Consider the following 20,542-nt stretch of genomic DNA (forward strand, 5'->3'; position numbering starts at 1 on the left):
GATTTAAATATCAAACTTATTCTTGGTTGTTAAATTATTTGGTGAATTCTGTAATTAATTTGAATTATGGCTGTTTTGTTTATGTGTTATTGATTATGTAAATTGACAATTTATTGTTGTTGTTAAATTTGTTTATTTGCCTTCTTGCTATGTTCTAATTCATGTAAATAAATTAATGGGGTCATATTCTAATGCTTATAGCACCATAATCCAAAATCAAGACCGAATCTCCACCCTTAGATTTTAAAATGAGTGGATGAGATTAAATTTTACGAATCTCAATAAATAGTAGACAAAATATCAACAAAAAGGTAATATCATCATTATGTTATCATATGATAATTTTCGTGAATGTTTTTTATATCAACATAGTGTATTACCAAGATCCTCAATATGACATAAGAATATCAACACTAGTACAAGAAAATATCTTTACATGGTTTTATTGAGATATTTACATGGTTTTATTGAGATTTTTTGATGTATTTGTTGATAAAAATCTGGTTATCAACCTTTACGAAAACTAAAATAAAAAATATCAAATTTCAACATCCGAATGTCGTCGGAACGTATGCAAATGATATCTCGTTGGAATCCTTATAAAATTATCTTTAATTTGATATATTTTTTGCGAAAAAATAATTTAAATCGAGAGAGTTACGTAAATTTAAAGTTTTAAGATGATTTTAATGAGAGAGAATTGACATTAATACCCTCTAATTTTATTTCTTAATTTTCTTAGTTAAAAATATAATCCATGTGACATTATTTCAACCACTAGATCTTCTAATCTAATGACTTTAGCAATTGATCTCTCCCCTAAATTAATATATATAGATTGGTACCGATGAAGATCACTAGAAACCCTCTTACTGCACTAAGAAGAAGTAAAAGACTGTTGCAGAACAAAGGTTTGTTGACAAATCTACCGCAACAGATGACGAGAGAGATCCTCAGAAAACTTTCGATTAGAAGCATTATAAGGTGCAAGTGAGTTTGCAAATCAAGGTGTAATCTGATGGAGGGGGTGACTTTAACAGGTCTTATACTCCGGAACCCTGCCTAGCTTTCGTTAACCGGGAGAAGGGTTTCGCAGTGTGCGATGAGGATTATGAGCCACTTTTCTGGTTTAACTTGCCTCCTTTCCATCATGCCCACTGTCATGTTGTAATTGATTCGGCTAATGGTTTTATTTTGTTGGGTGTACATACTAAATGATACATGAATAAATGATTAATCCTTTTCATATTTATTAAATATATATAATGATCCACCTTTGGGTGATCTCCCAGTATATAGATAATAAAAAATAATTGATCAATCAAACTCTTATGTCATTTATAGCATCTCTATAATATGATCAATTAATTAACATTTATCATTTTCAATAAATAAATGCAATATAACAAGACCACTTTGGTGATAAACAAGTTATATATTATTTAAATATTGAAATCTTTAATGGATAGAATATCCTAATATTGTTTTAACATTTCATAAAACAATTACCCAACACAAAAGCGGAAGCATATTAACCAAAATCGAAAAATCCAAGACCATTCAAATTATGATTTTGAAATCACATAAATGGTGAATTAAACAAATCTAGATTGGCTCTGATACCAACTGTAAGCCATAGCTCTATGCTTTAATGATTTCGATAATGAAATCTAATTCTAGATTTGAATTAATTCAACCATAGCATTTATATTATAAGTGGAGATAAAATCACCAACCTCCATCCATGCTTTCTTCATTTGATGTAGAGGTTGAATCCACCAATTGATATTAGTCCTTTCGTTGACTGGATCCTCCATAATTGATGTTATCCCCTCTTTGACCTCAAGCCTTTAATGATTCTTTTAATGGATAAAGAATCAATAATTTATCATTCCCATAATATATGTAAGTATATCTGTATATGTGAATACCATTGCATGTATATCATTTATTTGCAATTGATCACGTATTTCCTTTTCTGTATTTCGACAATGAGCAAAACCTCATTTATATAGAAGTCTTTGCACCTCTTCGTAAAGACGTGACTTTCCACAATATGCAATTAAATGAATAGACCCAACTTTTGATTAAGGTAGTTAATTAACTGCCTTTTCCTAATCAATCTAATAAACTAACGGTACACATTAAAATATATGCATAATCCTTACATTATTATATACTAGTATATATGTACACATTATAAAACCTTTCGTATATACATATACTATATTATAATGAATCCATACATATATCTATATATAATTATGGCATATTAGAGGTAAGAGAGGAGGGTTATCAATACACCCGATTCTAATTCTTTAATCGAAACCGGTCCATCACGGTATCAACTTTTATATTAGAATCCTTAATTTATTATGAACTTAATCCTTGATATTAAACCAATAGATATATAGGTCACATAAGAATATGAATATTCTTACATTATTTTCAAACATTAAGCGACATGATTCCTTCCATGTATCACAAACCAATTAACTTTATACTGACCTTTCATTGAGATGATCATTTATTCTCAATTTATCATATGTTATCCAAAAACCATAATTGTATACAATCTATAATGATAACATATTCAATAAACAGAAACACAACTATAATTGAATTCCAAAGTCTCTTACACCTTATGAGCACAATATAATTCGCAAGCAAGGCTTTCTCTTTAATACCCATATGTTTTTCATGGCCAATAAACATTTGGGTGATAATCCTTTATTTAACGGATCCGCTTCAATTATATTAGTCCTATATGCTCAATGGACACTTTATGTTTCTGTACTTCTTCATTTACCGACAAATACTTCAACGTCATGCATATCACCTTTCAAGTATTTATCTTTCCTTTAGAAGAAGATTTCTGCGAAATTATCACAATAAAATCTCAGCGGCTTGGCTATAATGTTAACAGTTCCAAGTTCCGAGATTAAATTTCACAATCACTTTTCATGAACTTTGGCCTCAAGGCATGCCAAAATTCAACGTTTATAGTGGAAATAGTAATGACAAACTATTTTCCACTTTTCCATAATATTGCTCCCACAACTTAAAGGGACAAATAGCCAAACGTCAATTTTCTACCATTGACGCATCCGGCATAGTCTGAATCTGTATATCCATTGACTTTTAAGTCAATGGATCCCCTTTACATAAGCATGTGCTCTTTGGTGCCTTGCAAATACCCGAGGACTTTCATTGCAGCTTTCCAGTGATCCTTTTAGGATTACTTTGATATCGACCTAACATACCAACAATAATGTAATATTTGGTCACCTACATGTTTGAACATAGTTCAACCTCCCAACCACTGATGCATATGGAATTCTTTCCATTTCCTTATGCTCCAATTCAATTATAAGACATTATCTCCTTTCTTAATTGGAGCTATCCTTATAGAGCAATTTTCCATTCTATATATCTTTAAAAAATTTTATAGGTATATCCTTTATGAGACAACTTTAACAATCCTTGTGATCTAGCTCAAAATATTTCTATTTCGATCACATAAGATGTCTCACTTATATCTTCATTTCAAAATTCTTATGCTCCAATTCACTTTAAGGACATTCATTTTACCGAACTTGTCTCCCTTCTGAATTGGAGCAATCCTTATAGAGAGATACTACTTGTTAAGACCATGTAACATACCCATGTCATTTGCAACAATCAAAATATCATCAACATATAAGACTCAATTCATAAACTTGCTCCCACTGATTTTTACATAGATAATCGATGATCTCTACAAAATCATATGGCATAATGGTATCATTAAACTTTAAAATACCATTCACATGAAGCTTATTTTAGCTCATATATTGACTTAATCAGCTTACATACTAATTTTTCTTGTCATGTGGTCAAGAATCCTTCAGGTTGGTCCATATACACTTTCTCTACCATTTCTCCATTCAGAAAAGGTGGATTTTACATCCATTTGGTGAAGCTCGTGATCATAATGAGCCACCAAAGCCAAAATAATTCTTAAAGAATAGTCACTTTTCATGGCTCGTTGGAATGAGTAAATATTTATCACGTCTTATGTCACATTCACTTTTAATAGTGTAAACCACGGTAATTTGAAAAGACATATTTTATTTTCCTTACTGATTGTTTCAATATTTATTGTGGTTCACTATTCTCCTCCAGAATTGTGACAGGTTCATCTACTTCATTTTCGGTAGTGGGTTTTACACATCATCATGTTGTTTTATTGTGTCTTTTGATTGTGATACAATAGGAACAACAACATTAGGTGCAACAACATGTGGATGAACCTTATCGTAGACTTCATGAACATCCACCTTTTACCACTCCCACTAATTTTCACCATTTTCAATGAACCTAGCATTTCCCGTTTAAAATATTCCCGTACTATGGTTAGAACAATAAAGTGTATACCCCTTTGATTTTTCCGGATAGACAATAATAAAAAAAAAATTCACTGACAATCCTGAAATCAAAATCTTTTCATGTGGTATAACATTACTTATGCTCGACAACCCCAAATACGGATATGCCTTAAGCTAGGTCTCCTTACCGTCCATAGTTCTAAAGGAGTTTTAGGAACTGTCTTACTAGGAACCTGATTAACTCTTTAAAGCATAAATCCACAACAATAGGGTAACGTATAACAACATGACATAAGTCTAACCATTTCCCTTAAGGTACAATTCCACCTTTCCGTTTTGGAGTATCGGGCATTGTACATCGTGCACAAACGCCTCAACTTTGAGTAACTTTACAAATGGACATGGATAATATATATTATAAAAAAAAAAAAAACTCAACAACTCTATCCGATCTCACAACTTTAACTTTTCTATCTGACTGCCATACACCTTGTCAATGAATATCTTTAGGACATTCACTGGCTTGGATCTTTTAGTCAATAAATATTTATTTCATATTGTGAGTAATCGCCAATAAAGATGATTAAGTAATTTTTATCAACCCAAAGAGTATCAAAATGACCGCATATATCAGTATATATTACTTTAATAAGCTGAGTGCTTCTCGTGGCTGATTTCTTTATAATGTGTGTAGTATGCTTCCCCATAACGCAATCAACACACGTATTTAGTATACTAAATTCCGACTTTGAGGAAGACTTTCGTACTTTACCAACCTCATAATCCTTTCTTTGGAAATAGGACCTAATCTTTAATGCCACAAGAACGTCAAACTTTTACTTGACCAACAACGCTTAACGCCTCGACTTTCAATATTAAATAAAGATTCAGAAAACTTTGCATCAAGATTTATCAATTATGTGAATAAAATAATGTACCAATACCATAATAGTAATCATTTCAGTACGATGTAGATTCACCATGTTCAATCTTGATATTAAAACTTAAGTTATCAAATCCATTTACAGAAACAATATTTATAGCACACTTAGGCACACAGAGATAACTGTTAAGATCTACATGACATTCGATGTCTAAGATCAAGCTGTATGTTTCAATGCCTTCGTTCCACGCCCTTATCATGTTTCTTTATGAACAATTATTTTCAAATCCTTTTATAGATTGGATCGAACTGAATCCATGTTTAATCATGAGACATATGGATTGTAGCACCAAAAACTGACCACTAAGTATTATTAGGCTCTTCGATAAGATTTAATTTAAAGTAAACAAAAATAGTTATGTTCAACTTTCTTATCGAACCAAGCCTTCCTTTTTAGGACAATCTTTCCTGAAGTGTTCTATTTTCGTACAAATGAAACACTTCTTTTCCTTATGGATATGCTTTTCCGGACCTTTCAAAAAATATTTATCCTTCTTTTGTACTATTTACTTAGATTTCCTTTACTGGTGCCTACACCTCCAAGACCTATGATATTCGCAACTTGAAATTTTATCTTCTTTAATCTCCCTTCCTTTTAAACCAACATGGCCTTAATTCTTTAAATGTTCCATGTATATTTAATGGTGTTATAATTTACCTGGAACTGGCTAAATTCAACATGTAGGGAGTTTATGATAAATTTTGGCCGACATTTGCTCATGAACCTCCATTCTCAAGGTCGTTAACTTTACTGTCTGTCAAGTTAGACATGTTTGTCACATGATCGTGAATCGGCTGAGACCAGTCAAACTATTTTGTAGTAAGCCCATTCATTATGCTTCTACATTTGACTTATCAGTCAACTCCGATCGTGAACACTCTTTAATTTTCTTAATAATTTCCCTAGCTTTTTCTGTCATGGACAAAGATGACCTCAAATTTTTTGTCATTGTCATTCTCATGAGGCTCAACCTACTTGATCACTCCCAAGTCTCATGTTGAGATTTTTAGTTACAGAGTGACATCTATAATGGTTAAGATTCCTCTTGCGTTCGTATGACATGGTCCAATATCTTTACACCCAGCGTTAGCTGGATCTATTCAGATCATTCTCCATAATTTTGCCCATTAATTTAATGACAGAGTTAGCATATGCATACAAATTTTATAAAGCTGCAACATTTGTACATGCTTATCTATACGTGCCTAAGTTCTTTAACACAGATTCATAAACAGTAATAAAAACTTTAAATAACATGCATTCAAGTAACCTTTGGGCAATACTTAAGCACATGTACTTTCAGCGATGCTAAATATATACTTTAACAATTAATCAAACTAAAAATATATCAAATAAGCATGTTGCCTTTGGGTGTACATACTAAATGATACATGAATAAATGATTAATCCTTTTCGTATTTATTAACTATATATAATGATCCACCTTTGGGTGATCTCCCAGTATATAGATAATAAAGAATAATTGATCAATCAAACTCTTATGTCATTTATAGCATCTCTATAATCATAATCAATTAATTAACATTTATCATTTTCAATAAATAAATGCAATATAACAAGACCACTTTGGTGATAAACAAGTTATATATTATTTAAATATTGAAATCTTTAATGGGTAGAATATCCTAATATTGTTTTAACATTTCATAAAACAATTACCCAACACAAAAGCGGAAGCATATTAACCAAAATCGAAAAATCCAAGACCATTCAAATTATGATTTTGAAATCACATAAATGGTGAATTAACCAAATCTAGATTGGCTCTGATACCAACTGTAAGTCATAGCTCTATGCTTTAATGATTTCGATAATGAAATCTAATTCTAGATTTGAATTAATTCAACCATAGCATTTATATTATAAGTGGAGATAAAATCACCAACCTCCATCCATGCTTTCTTCATTTGATGTAGAGGTTGAATCCACCAATTGATGTTAGTCCTTTCGTTGACTGGATCCTCCATAATTGATGTTATCCCCTCTTTGACCTCAAGCCTTTAATGATTCTTTTAATGGATAAAGAATCAATAATTTATCATTCCCATAATATATGTAAGTATATCTGTATATGTGAATACCATTGCATGTATATCATTTATTTGCAATTGATCACGTATTTCCTTTTCTGTATTTCGACAATGAGCAAAACCTCATTTATATAGAAGTCTTTGCACCTCTTCGTAAAGACGTGACTTTCCACAATATGCAATTAAATGAATAGACCCAACTTTTGATTAAGGTAGTTAATTAACTGCCTTTTCCTAATCAATCTAATAAACTAACGGTACACATTAAAATATATGCATAATCCTTACATTATTATATACTAGTATATATGTACACATTATAAAACCTTTCGTATATACATATACTATATTATAATGAATCCATACATATATATATCTATATATAATTATGGCATATTAGAGGTAAGAGAGGAGGGTTATCAATACACCCGATTCTAATTCTTTAATCGAAATCGGTCCATCACGGTATCAGCTTTTATATTAGAATCCTTAATTTATTATGAACTTAATCCTTGATATTAAACCAATAGATATATAGGTCACATAAGAATATAAATATTCTTACATTATTTTCAATACTTCCATAGATTCTTGTACTATCTATCATTTTCGAGATAAGAGAATAACATGTTATTGTAAACGACTTAAATCAATCAATTAATTGTTATGACTTTGACTTATGCTAGCTAATTAATCACAAGATTTGTATATTTTTATAGAATCTAATTCTGAAATTCTAATGTCTTAAGATACAAAATCTTATAATAATTAACTTTATAATTGTAACTTGCACCACGAGTAGGATATGACATGGAAATTGGATGAATAACAAATGACAAACAAACGATTAATATTCCATTAAAGATACAACGAAATACAAAAATCAAAATATAGAACCTGTTGAAACAAAAAACACTAGTACAAAAATCTTTTGAAGCACAATGAATATGTTTTTCCTGATAAAAATATGATGACCCAACATAGTGAATACCCATACTTTTGAGAGAAAGAAAGGTTGGGGTATAAATGGCGATATTGGAAGAATAAAGAAAAATAGTTCGTTGAAGAGGACCAAATGTTTCAATGTCTTCTGTGTTTTGGGAGTAAATAAATAGTCGATCATCAGTATATTCTGTGAACATCAAGTCACCATTTTCCAAAATTTTGAGTGGCAAAACACTATTTGGGATATATGGTTGAGCACTTACACCAATATACGGTTGTTGGTTGAAGGTATCTGGACCATTGAACTATTGAAGCTTTGAAAAAATAATAGATCACAAAAAACCGATTATTTATTTACTGGTTCAAAGTTATTGCAAATAACAAGTAACTATTTGTTCACAGTAAATACAAATAATCGATTATTTATTTACTGGTTCAAAGTTATTTACAATAACATAGTGCATTTGGTGAAATATGATCTTCTTCAACGATTTCCAACATCACTTATTTACAATATCTCCAGTTAATTACATAAACCTCAAATTTTATACTCCCTACGTTTTTTTTTACAATAACAACTCTTTCCATTTTAGTACGTTTTTTAAAAATAGCAACTTTCTAACTTTCTATTTTAGGAAATCTTTACACTCCTACAAATCAATTTATTTAGCGCTTATTCCATTAATTTTTTTTTCTCTCTCCTACTTTATCAATTTTTTTCTCCCTCTCTCTTACTTTACCAAATTGTGCATTAAAACTCATGTCATTTCAAATGTCCATATTTTTAAAAAACGGAGGGAGTATAATTTTTGAATTTTACATAGTTTTTGAGTATATGTCTCCAAATTTTTGCATAACACCGTATTTCATATTGGTTTATAGAAAAAAAATCCAAAATGAATTTAGATTTGAAATATGATTAGAGAAGTTTTCTATATTAAAACTCATTTTTGGTGTCATGTCATTAAACCAAAAATTGGGCTAAATAGCTTTTTAATATGAAAGCCCAACTCATTTTGGTTTATAAATATTTAAATTACCCTAATTTTTTCATATAAAATGCGCAACTCATTCTTCCCTCTCTACCGAATCAAGCAATCATTACGATTTCGACGAGTGAGCTGAATTCGAGCAATTATTTAATTTGCAGGTTTTAAATTTCGAGAATTAATTAAGTAGGTGCTGATGAATTTCGAGCAATTCTACAACTATTTCAATTTATTTGTCTTTTGTATATTGATTACTAATAGTTCTTAATTTATGTTGTGACGACTCTTATTGTTTAATTCGTTTATTTGTGCTGAATTGATTTGTTGTTTATGTCATGTGTTGGTTGATTCATTATATAAATGATTAAATTTCTTAAGAAAAAGCTGTTTTTTTTTTATATAGATATATATTGATGAAGATCACTAAACCTTAGTATAGGATGATGAATAAAAGCGCCCCTACTGCCATGAGAAGAAGTAAAAGAATATTGTTGCAAAAGGAAGGCTTTTTGACAAATATACCACAAGATATCATTAGAAAGATCTTGGGAAGACTTCCAATTCGAAGCATTATGAGGTGCAAGTGTGTTTGTAAATCATGGCGCAGTCTGATAGAAGGGGGTGACTTTGCGTTGGAGTATACTCCACAACCAGGCCTGGCTTTCGTTCATCGAGAGACGGGGTATATAGTTTGCGATGAAGGCTGCAAGCCACTTTGCCGGTTCGACTTTCGTCCCCCTGACAATCAAGATTTATCTCGTACAGTAGTTGGTTCAGCTAATGGTTTGATTTTGGTGCGGAATGGAAGTGTTGTTAGTTTTTGCATATGCAATCCAATCACAAGTGAATATATCGAGCTCCCTCGTCCGCCTATGCATAGATGTGTATTTGGATTTGGCGTGAGCAAATTAAGTGGGCAATACAAGATTTTGTGCAGCGATAGATTTGGGTCATGTCATGTATACACTCTAGGAACATGAGTAGGGTCGTGGAGAAGCATTGGAACATCAATAGGCTACCCTAGACTGCCTTGGGAAAATGCTGCATTTTTAAATGGAAATCTTCACTGGTTGACATGTGATCGGGAGGGGAAACTCTTGGTTTGTTGCTTTGATCTTGAAACTGAGCTCTTTACCAGCTTTTCTGTCCCTCCCCGTGATCACATTAAATATGATGATAAAAGCTGGCTATACATATATGGCCAATATCGGCTATGTGTTTTGGAGGGACAACTATGTTTATGCGATATTTTTCATCATCTTCGTGTTGTAATCTGGCGGATGAACAACTACAGGGATGTAAATTCTTGGGTAGAGGCATATACCATCAGCCCTATCCAAGAAGTTATTTTACCGCTCAGAGTTTTTGTAAATGGTGACTTGTTATTTACTGAGTGTAGAGATGATCGACTATATATCTACTTCCAAAACAGCAAACGTCTTGTGAGAAAAGCTCATCTTTGCCGAGCTAAATCTTAATTAGGTCATAAGGGCTGAGTTTGCTGAATTCGAGCAATTCTTTTGCAGATTTCGAGAATTAATTAGGTAGGTGCTGATGAATTTAGGTGCTGATGAATTTCGAGCAATTCTCAATATTTTTTTTTGTTAAAATTGTCTTTTTTTGGTTAATCATTCATGTCATGACTCGTGAGGACTTTAATCCCCTCTCTAACGAAAGGAGAATCGATGGTAATTAAACTATTGTCTTGTTAAATTATTTATTTGTGCAACTAAATTCACTGGTTGTTTATGTTAAGTGATGATTTATTAGATAAATGATCAAATTTGTTATAGATAGAGAGATTGGTAAGAGGAACAAAAATGTTCATGAACAGTCTTCCAGAGGAGATGACGAGAGAGATCCTTAGATGACTTCCGATTAGAAGCATTATGAGGTGCAAGTGTGTTTGTAAATCATGGCGCAGTATGATAGAGAGGGGTAACCTTCAGATGTTGTATACTCCCCAACCAGGCCTGGCTTTCGTTCATCGAGACATAGGGTTTGCAGTCTGCGATGAGGCCTACAAGCCACTTTGCCACTTCAGCTTTCCTCCTCTCAAAAAAGATTCAACTAATAGTCGCCTTTGTGTCGTAGTTGGTTCAGCTAATGGTCTGATTTTGGTGTGGAATGTAATTGATTCCAGGTTTTGCGTATGCAATCCAATTACAAGTGAATATATCAAGCTCCCTCGTCAGTCTACGGGTAGATACGTATTTGGATTTGGCGTGAGCAAATTAAGTGGACAATACAAGATTTTATGTGGCGCTCATGTATATACTCCAGGAAGAGAAGGAGGGTGTGGGAGAACCATTGTTGGGGCAACAGGCCACCCTCGACTGCCCTGGGCAAATGCAGTATTTTTCAACGGAAATCTTCACTGGTTGACAACTGATTCTAAGGAGAATTTCTTGGTTTGTTGCTTTGATCTTGAAACTGAGCTCCTTTTCTCTCCCTCCTCGTGATCATGATGATGGATACCTGTTATTTTTGAATGGCAAATATCGGCTATGTGTCTTGGATGGTCGGTTATGTTTATGCGATATTTTACGACGTCATCATGTTGTTATATGGCAGATGAACACCTACGGGGATGCGAATTCTTGGGTAAAGGCATATACTGTCAGTGATATCCATGGAATTATTTTTCCGCTTAAAGTGTTTGCAAATGGTGACTTGTTGTTTTCCAAGTCTACAAATGACCAACTGTATCTCTACTCCAAAAACACCGAGCGTTTTGTGAAAAATGCTCATCTTCGCCGATATAAATCTTATTTTTCCAACATCATCACTTATATCCCAAGCTTTCTCTCGCTCACGGCTATGGGGATTCCTAATGTTCAATCATTAAGTTTTTATTAAGCAACATGTATAGATATTTATATTTTTAAAGTTTCTGGTACAATTCTTTGTTCTAAACCGATGTATTTAATTTTTCATTTTATTAGATCGTTATTTTCTAAATGATTAATTTTACGTTTACCTTTTTTTCATCATATCATACATTTGTGTGCATATTGGTGGATTTTGAAACTTATTTAATTTTACGTTTGGTTATATTTGTTGTTTTTAAACTCCATATAATGCTATTGTTTCTCATTTCATCAAAAAATTAATGTGAAGAAAATAAAATATACCACGATCGGACGAATGTGTAACTAGTACTCCCTTCGTCCAGGAATAGAAGTCCTACTTTTCTATTTTGATCCGTCCGCAAATAGAAGTTCTGGTTTATAATTACTACTACTATAAATAAATAGTAAAGAGATACCACATTCCACTAACTCATCTTACTTACATACTCTTTTAAGACTAATATATACATCTGAGACCTATATTCCACTAACTGTCTTCATCCACTTTTCTAAATATTTCTTAAAACCGTTGCTGGAAAGAAATGAGATTCTTAATCTTATTTGCGGACGGAGGAGTAATTGTGTGATTGAGGCTGAAGTGAAATTGGGCTAAATATTTTTTTTATATATGAAAGCCCAACTCATTCTTTTCACCATAGCCTACCCATGCTGAGTCAAGCAATTATTTGGATTTCCGAGCCAAGCGGAATCGGAAAAATGGCTCGCATGCATCGTCGCAGACATCATATCCCGTGTCTTCATGTCCGAAAGCCAGGCATGGTTTCGGAATATACGACGTTGAAAAGTCATCTTCCAAGTATCATATTTCTTGCGTTAGAATTGTCTATAAATCTCCACTCATTATTAATAAAAATAGCACATTAGAGAGAATTAGATGAAGAAAAACCTAATCCTATGTTATTTAGAAGATGAAATAAATATCAAGAATTACATAATATTCAAGCAAAAGGAATCCTATAATATCTCAACTGGTAACAAATACTAAATCACCTAAATCTGCAAGATAGAAACGGAAATTCTAAATAAAAGAAACATACTTTGACTAATTCTACTTACAGTAAATTTCACTTTTTTTGTGATTTTGTGATTTTTCCAAGTGCACTGATGATTTTCTAGAATTAAACTTCTCTAAGAGGGAGATTCACTTGAAAAAGAAAATGAAAATAACTAATGTATTACTACATCTAAAATCACTTTTAAATAGGAGTACTAAATAAAAAAAATATTTAGAGATTACAATTATAAATATTTAGAGATTACAAATATAAATTGTGAACGGGGAGTACCAACACGATAAACAACTAGAAGTTTCATTTTTTTTAGCAATAATCAAAGCCCAACTCGTTTCGGATTATAAATACTTAATAGTCTAATTTATCATATGAATTACTCAATTACCCAACTTATTCTTCTCTCTACCGAATCTTAATTAGGTCATGAGTGCTAAGTTTGCTAAATTCGATCAATTCTTTTGCAGATTTCCAGAATTAATTAGGTAGGTGCTCTGATGAATTTCGAGCAATTTCTTTCTTTTTTTTTTTGTGGTTAAAATAGTCTTTTTTTTGGTTCATTTATGTCTTGTTGTTAAACTGTTTATTTGTGCAACTAAAATTGACTGGTTGTTTATGTTATGTGTTGATTCATTAGATAAATGATTAAATTTATTTTCAATTTTTGTTATAGATGTAGATTGACGAAGATCTCCACTACTGCCCTCAGAAGGAAAAAAAGATTGCTGCAGAAGCCAGATTTGTTGACAAATCTACCGCAAGATATGACGATAGAAATCCTTAGAAGACTTCCGATTAGATGCATTATGAGGTGCAAGTGTGTGTGTAAATCATGCCGCAATTTGATAAAAGGTGGCGACTTTGAGATGTTGTGGTCTCCGCTACCAGGCCTGGCTTTCGCTCATCGAGACATAGGGTTTGCAGTCTGCGATGAGGCCTACAAGCCACTTTGCCACTTCGGCTTTCCTCCTCTCAAAAAAAATTCAACTAATAGTCGCCCTTGTGTCGTAGTTGGTTCAGCTAATGGTTTGATTTTAGTGTGGAATGTAATTGACGCTAGGCTTTGCGTATGCAATCCAATTACAAGTGAATATATCAAGCTCCCTCTTCAGCCTTCGGTTAGCTATGTATTTGGATTTGGCGTGAGCAAAATAAGTGGACAATACAAGATTTTACGTGGCTCTCATGTATACACTCTAGGAAAAGGAGGGTGTTGGAGAAGCATTGTTGGGGCAACATGCCGCCCTCGACTGGCCTTGGAAAATGCAGTATTTTTCAATGGAAATCTTCACTGGTTGACAATTGATTATAAGGATAATAGAATTCCCTTGGTTTGTTGCTTTGATCTTGAAACTGAGTTGTTTACCAGCTTTTTTCTTCCTCCTCGTGATCACATTACTAATTATAATGATGGATACCAGTTATATTTGAATGGCGAATATCGGCTATGTGTCTTGGATGGCCGGTTATGTTTATGCGATATTTTACGACGTGGTCATGTTGTTATCTGGAAGATGAACACCTACGGAGATACGAATTCTTGGGTAAAGGCATACACGGTCAGTGATATCCATGGAATTATTTTCCCGCTCAAAGTTTTTGCAAATGGTGACTTGTTGTTTTCCAAGCCTGAAAATGATCAACTATATATCTACTCCAAAAACACCGAGCGTTATGTGAAAAATGCTCATCTTCGCCTATATAAAACTTATTTATCCAACATCATCACTTATATCCCAAGCTTTCTCTCGCTCACAGCTATGGGGATTCCTAATGTTCAATCATTAAGTTTTTATTAAGCAACATGAATAGATATTTATATTTTCAAAGATTCTGGTACAGTTTTTTGTTCTAAACCTTATTTATAATTTTTATTTTTATTTCATTTCATTAGATCGTTATTTACTTTAGTGTTTAATTTTTCTGCTAATCATCTGTTATTTACCATTTTTTCATACTTTCGAAATTTGATAGTGTATTATAGTACATTCAAGTGGATTATAGTACTATATATAGAAAGATAAACCTCCAAATAAATCATTACTCCTATGTCCCGCCTTAGGAGTCCTGGTTGAGATAAACTAATAAAAAATTGTACAAAGTAAATAGAAAAGTGTTAAAAGTGAGTCCCAACATCAAGTACAACATTTATTTATTACACAATCAATTAAAAGTGGGTCTCAATCCACTACAGTACTTATTATTATACACTCAAATACTTTCTTAAAACATGTGCCCGACTCAACCGGGACTACTAAAGCGGGACGGAGGGAGTATATGATTTTGGGCGGTGTGTTACCTACAATTTCTTATACACTCTCCGTCCCCCATTAATTGACACCGGTTGACTTGACATGAGTTTTAAGAAATATAATGCAAAATGGATGAAAAAAGTTAATGGAATGTGTATCTTACTTTTATATAGTATCAATTTTATAATAAAATGTGTGAAATGGGTTAGTGAAATGTGGGGTATATTAACAAAAATAGTAAAAAGTAAGGGTGTCAATTAATTGGGGACAGACGAAAAAAGGAATTTGGTGCCAATTAATGGGGGACAGAGGGAGTAATTAAATTACCGTGATTAGTAAATACTACTCCCTCCGTCCCATAGGGGCCATTTAGGGCTGCCACAAATGGATACAGCCTAATTCTACGGACGGACAAAAAAAGAAATATGACCTATTTCTATGGAACATAGGGAGAGTATATAAACACGAGCTCTAATTTACACATCACAGCTCAAAATTTTAGCAAATGGTGACTTGTTATTTACACCAAATACAAATGATCTACTATTTATGTACTCCAAAAACATCGTGTTGTGATATATAGTCTACTTCGCCCAAGTCCTGGCCTTATTAATTTTCCATCACTGTCTTTTATATCCTAAGCTTTTTCTGGCTATGAACTTTGCAAAAAAAGTTACTCTATTTATAGTAGAGAACCAAAAACGTACCCCTCCTTCTATCACCAAGTGAGACATTTTATTTCAGCATGGGATTTAAGAAAATATCGATTTTGTTCGTTAAATGAAGGAGAATAAAGTAATAGATGAAGTAAAGTAAAAGAGAGAGTAACAAAAATGGAAATGACTCATTTATGTAATATTCCAAAAATGAATATGAATCCTAATCAATATTTGTGTGCACGTTGGTTGATTTTGAAACTTATTTAATTTTATGTTTGGTCGTAAATAAACTGTTATACATTTGTTATTTTTAAACTTCATATAATGCTATTGTTTCTCATTTCATAAAAATAATTAATAAGACTAAACTAAAATTGAGCTAATTAATTTTTTCCTATGAAAGCCCAACTCATTTTGGTCTTTTTATATATGAAAGCCCAACTCATGCTTTTCACCAAAGCCTATCCCATGTCGAATTAATCAATTATTTGAATTTCGACCGAATATTAATTAGATTCATTAGATAAATATGCAAATTTCTTTAGATAAAGCTGATCGTTTTGTTAAAGATACAAATTGGTAAGAAAAAACAAATATACTGACACAGTTTCCCGTTCGAAATAGGACTAATTGGTTGTTATAAATAGAATCAGAAGAATTGTTATTGATGAAGATCATTAAGCCTCGAAAGATGAATAAAAGCGCCCCAATTGCTCTCAGAAGAAGTAAAAGATTGATGCAAAAGAAAGATTTCTTGACAAATCTACCGCAAGAGATGCTGATAGAGATCTTGAGAAGACTCCCAATTAGTAGCATTATAAAGTGCACGCATGTTTGTGAATCATGGCATAATCTGATAAAAGGGAGTGACTTTGCAATGTCGTATAATCCGAAACCAGGCTTCGCTTTCGTGCATCAATCCAAGGGGTACGCTGTCTGCGACGAGGCTTGCAAACCACTTCGCCGGTTCAACTTCCCTCCTCAAATTGAAGTCACAACCCTCGGTTGCTATCGCGCAGTAGTTGGTTCAGCTAATGGTTTGCTTTTGGCGTGGGATGGATCGAGTAGATGTAACGAAATTCTTTTTGTATGCAATCCAATTACTGGTGAATATATTGAGCTTCCTAGGCTGCCTACACAAGGCAACGTTTTCGGATTTGGAGTTAGCAGATTAAGTGGGCAGTACAAGATTTTATGTGGTAATTATTATACGTCTTGTCATGTGTACACTCTAGGAAAAGGAGGAGGGTCGTGGAGAAGAATTGGAGCGGCGATAGGCCACCCGAGACCCCCTCAGGATAAAGCTGTATTTCTTAACGGAAATCTTCACTGGTTGACATGTGATAATGTGGAGGGGAATTTCCTGATTTGTTGCTTTGATCTTGAAACCGAACTCTTTACCAGTTTTTCTCTTCCTCGTAATTATGGTGACCATCTTAAATATTTTTTATATAAGAATAGAGAATATCGGTTATGTGTTTTGGATGGTCGACTATGTTTATGCGGCATTTCAGCAAGTGGCAGTGTTGTTATTTGGTGGATGAACAACTATGGGGATGCGAATTCTTGGGTAAAGACATTTATGGTCAACCGACCAGATATCCATGATATTATTTTCCCGCTAAAAGTTTTTGAAAATGGTGACTTGTTGTTTACGATTAAAAGAGATTATTTTAAACTATTTACCTATTCAAGGAACACTAGGAATCTTGTGAGATATGCAATTCTTCGCCGATCTCCTTTTCATTCTTCCAACATAGTCAGTTATATCCCAAGCTTTCTCTCGCTCAAAAATATGGGTATTCACAATGTTCAGTCATTATATTTTTATTAGGGAAACATATATATGCAGGTTCCTATAATATCATAGATTCTTGTACTTTTTTTGTTCCAATAGTGGTGTTACATATTTTTAATTTTTATTTCATTGAATCCTTATTTATAAAATGATTAATTTTTCGGTGTTTAATCATCTGTTATTTAACCATTTTTTTCTGTTAACCTCCAATTAAATCAGCATTCGATTTGGCGTTGTGTTTACCTACAATTTCTAATGTGGCTTTTTGTTTGTGTTCCAGAATACTATGTTAAATAAAATGAAAAGGTATGAATTGAATTATTCTTAATAACTTACCATAGTTAATTTAAACTGCTTAATTGAATAAACCCATCGATATTTAGTTCAAAAAGCTAATTAATTTAATAAAGGGAAATACCATTTGAGCAAGAATCTAGTTTATTCTTGCAAATTTTAAAATTGATCTATAAAATCATGACAAATTTAAAATGATGTGCAAATTTCACAACCTGAAACTAAAATTGGGCTACTTAATTTGATGATTTAGAGGCCCAACAATTTAAGAATAAAAATACTAAATAGTTTATTCATCTTTAAAACCCTAACCTTGCCCCTGTCTTCCCTTTGCAACTATTCGAAATATAATTAGGTAGGTAATGCTTTGCTGAATTCCACCAATTATTTTTGCAATGAGAGTTTAAATTTCGAAATTTAATTAGGCAATTGCTGATGAATTGATGGATTGTAAATAGTTTTTTGATATGAAGATAAAGGAGATGGTGCATGTGTATTTGCTCTTGAATTTAACAATTGTTAGATTTAAATATCTAATTTATTCTTGGTTGTTAATTTATTTGGTGAAGTCTCTAATTAATTTGAATTATGGCTGTTTTGTTTATGTGTTATTGATTATGTAAATTGACATTTTATTGTTGTTGTTAAATTTGTTTATTTGTCTTCTTGCTATGTTCTAGTTTATGTAAATAAATTAATATATATAGATTGGTACCGATGAAGATCACTAGAAACCCTCCTACTGCACTAAGAAGAAGTAAAAGACTGTTGCAGAAGAAAGGTTTTTGACAAATCTACCCCAAGAGATGACGAGAGAGATCCTCAGATAACTTTCGATTAGAAGCATTATAAGGTGCAAGTGAGTTTGCAAATCAAGGTGTAATCTGATGGAGGGGGTGACTTTAAGAGATCTTATACTCCGGAACCCTGCCTAGCTTTCGTTAACCGGGAGAAGAGTTTCGCAGTGTGCGATGAGGATTATGAGCCACTTTTCTTGTTTAACTTGCCTCCTTTCCATCATGCCCACTGTCATGTTGTAATTGATTCGGCTAATGGTTTAATTTTGTTGAGGGATGGATACGCTAATACTTTATTCATATGTAATCCATTGATTCGTGAATATGTCGAGCTTCCTCATCTGCCTTTGTGCACAGACAGTTGCACTTTTGGATTTGGAGTGAGCAAATTAACCGGGAAATATAAGATTGTATGTAGCAATCAAATTAGGTCGTATTATGTATACACTCTAGGAGAAGAAGGGTCGTGGAAAAGCATCGCAGCAGCACCACCACGAGGCAATAAAAGCATTATAGTGCCTCGTGGTTACACTGCGTATATGAAAGGCTTGTTTCGATATGATTACGAGGAAATATTTCGTAGTTGTTGTGTTCTCAACCTTAGAGCACCGGGAGATTATGCTGTATTTTTTAACGGAAATGTCCATTGGTTAGAATATGATTCGGAGAACAATCTCTTTGTTAGTTGCTTCGACCTTGAAATAGAGCTATTTACTAAATTTTCTCTTCCGGGTTATAATGGCGGCAAATATGACAATTATCGGCTATGCTTTATGGAGGGACAGCTATATTTTTGTGATATTATAGGGATCTTAGTTGTTATTTGATGGATGGACAACTATGGAGATGATTATAATTAGGGTAATGTATATACGTCCTTCAAACGATGAACTGGATATGGACTGCTCAAAGTTTTCGCAAATGATGACTTGTTGTTCGCATCGGATTATACTGCCACGGTATTTATCAACTACAAAAATACTGAAGGTCCTTTAGATTCTTCTAAGACTAAATATTATTTTCTTAAACGACTTACATATTACTCCCTCCGTCCCGCTTAAGATGACACGTTTTCCTTTTTAGTTTGTTCCAACTAAGATGACACATTTCCTTTTTTGGTAACTTTCTCTCTCCAATTAATACACTCAACCACTTTTTCTCACTCCTATTAAAATATTCATCTTTCTTTATCTCTCTACTTTAATACTTACACCCACCTTCTCTCTCTCCAATTAAACACTTTAATCAATAACTCCTAAAACCCTGTGCCGGCTAAGCAATATGTCATCTTAGCCGGGACGGAGGGAGTATTATTCTAACATTGTTATTTATACCCCAAGTTTTTTGTCGCTCAAAACTATGGGATTCATAACGTTCAAACGTTAGATTTTTATTAGGCAACATATATCTATTATTTTCAATACTTGCATAGATTCTTGTACTGTCTATCATTTTCGAGATAAGAGGATATCATGTTATTGTAAACGACTTAAATCAATCAATTAATTGTTATGACTTTGACTTATCTAGCTAATTAATCACAAGATTTTTATATTTTTATAA

General features: G+C 32.8%; 2 protein-coding genes and 2 pseudogenes across 2 annotated transcripts; all 4 read left to right on the forward strand.

The window, feature by feature from the left end:
• The first annotated feature begins 9,709 nt into the window (after window positions 1-9,709).
• Window positions 9,710-10,774, forward strand: LOC148929605 (putative F-box protein At5g15670; annotated as a pseudogene).
• Window positions 10,775-11,116: 342 nt separating this feature from the next.
• On the forward strand, window positions 11,117-12,155 carry LOC148929606 (F-box protein At3g07870-like; annotated as a pseudogene).
• A 1,450-nt stretch (window positions 12,156-13,605) lies between these two features.
• LOC148929607 (F-box protein At2g23160-like) lies at window positions 13,606-14,978 on the forward strand. Its single transcript, XM_089056952.1, has 2 exons — window positions 13,606-13,664; window positions 13,853-14,978. Exons 1-2 carry the CDS (start codon window positions 13,606-13,608, stop codon window positions 14,976-14,978), a joined length of 1,185 nt encoding a protein of 394 aa, XP_088913078.1.
• A 1,779-nt stretch (window positions 14,979-16,757) lies between these two features.
• Window positions 16,758-17,924, forward strand: LOC148929608 (F-box protein At3g07870-like). Its single transcript, XM_089070241.1, has one exon. The coding sequence runs from the start codon at window positions 16,758-16,760 to the stop codon at window positions 17,922-17,924; it is 1,167 nt and encodes a 388-aa protein (XP_088926367.1).
• Window positions 17,925-20,542: the final 2,618 nt, after the last annotated feature.

The sequence above is a fragment of the Salvia hispanica genome, chromosome 4 (genome assembly GCF_029641045.1).
Source record: "Salvia hispanica isolate PSC_SH4W2 chromosome 4, Shi_PSC_v1, whole genome shotgun sequence".
In the NCBI taxonomy this organism is placed as follows: domain Eukaryota; kingdom Viridiplantae; phylum Streptophyta; class Magnoliopsida; order Lamiales; family Lamiaceae; genus Salvia; species Salvia hispanica.

Excerpts from the sequence above, each read along its gene's own strand:
- LOC148929607 (XM_089056952.1), top strand. The coding sequence starts at position 13,606 with ATGAGTGCTAAGTTTGCTAAATTCGATCAATTCTTTTGCAGATTTCCA. Across the intron at positions 13,665-13,852 it reads AGATTTCCAGAATTAATTAG|ATGTAGATTGACGAAGATCT; the intron begins GTAGGTGCTCTG and ends TTTTTGTTATAG.
- LOC148929608 (XM_089070241.1), top strand. The coding sequence starts at position 16,758 with ATGAAGATCATTAAGCCTCGAAAGATGAATAAAAGCGCCCCAATTGCT.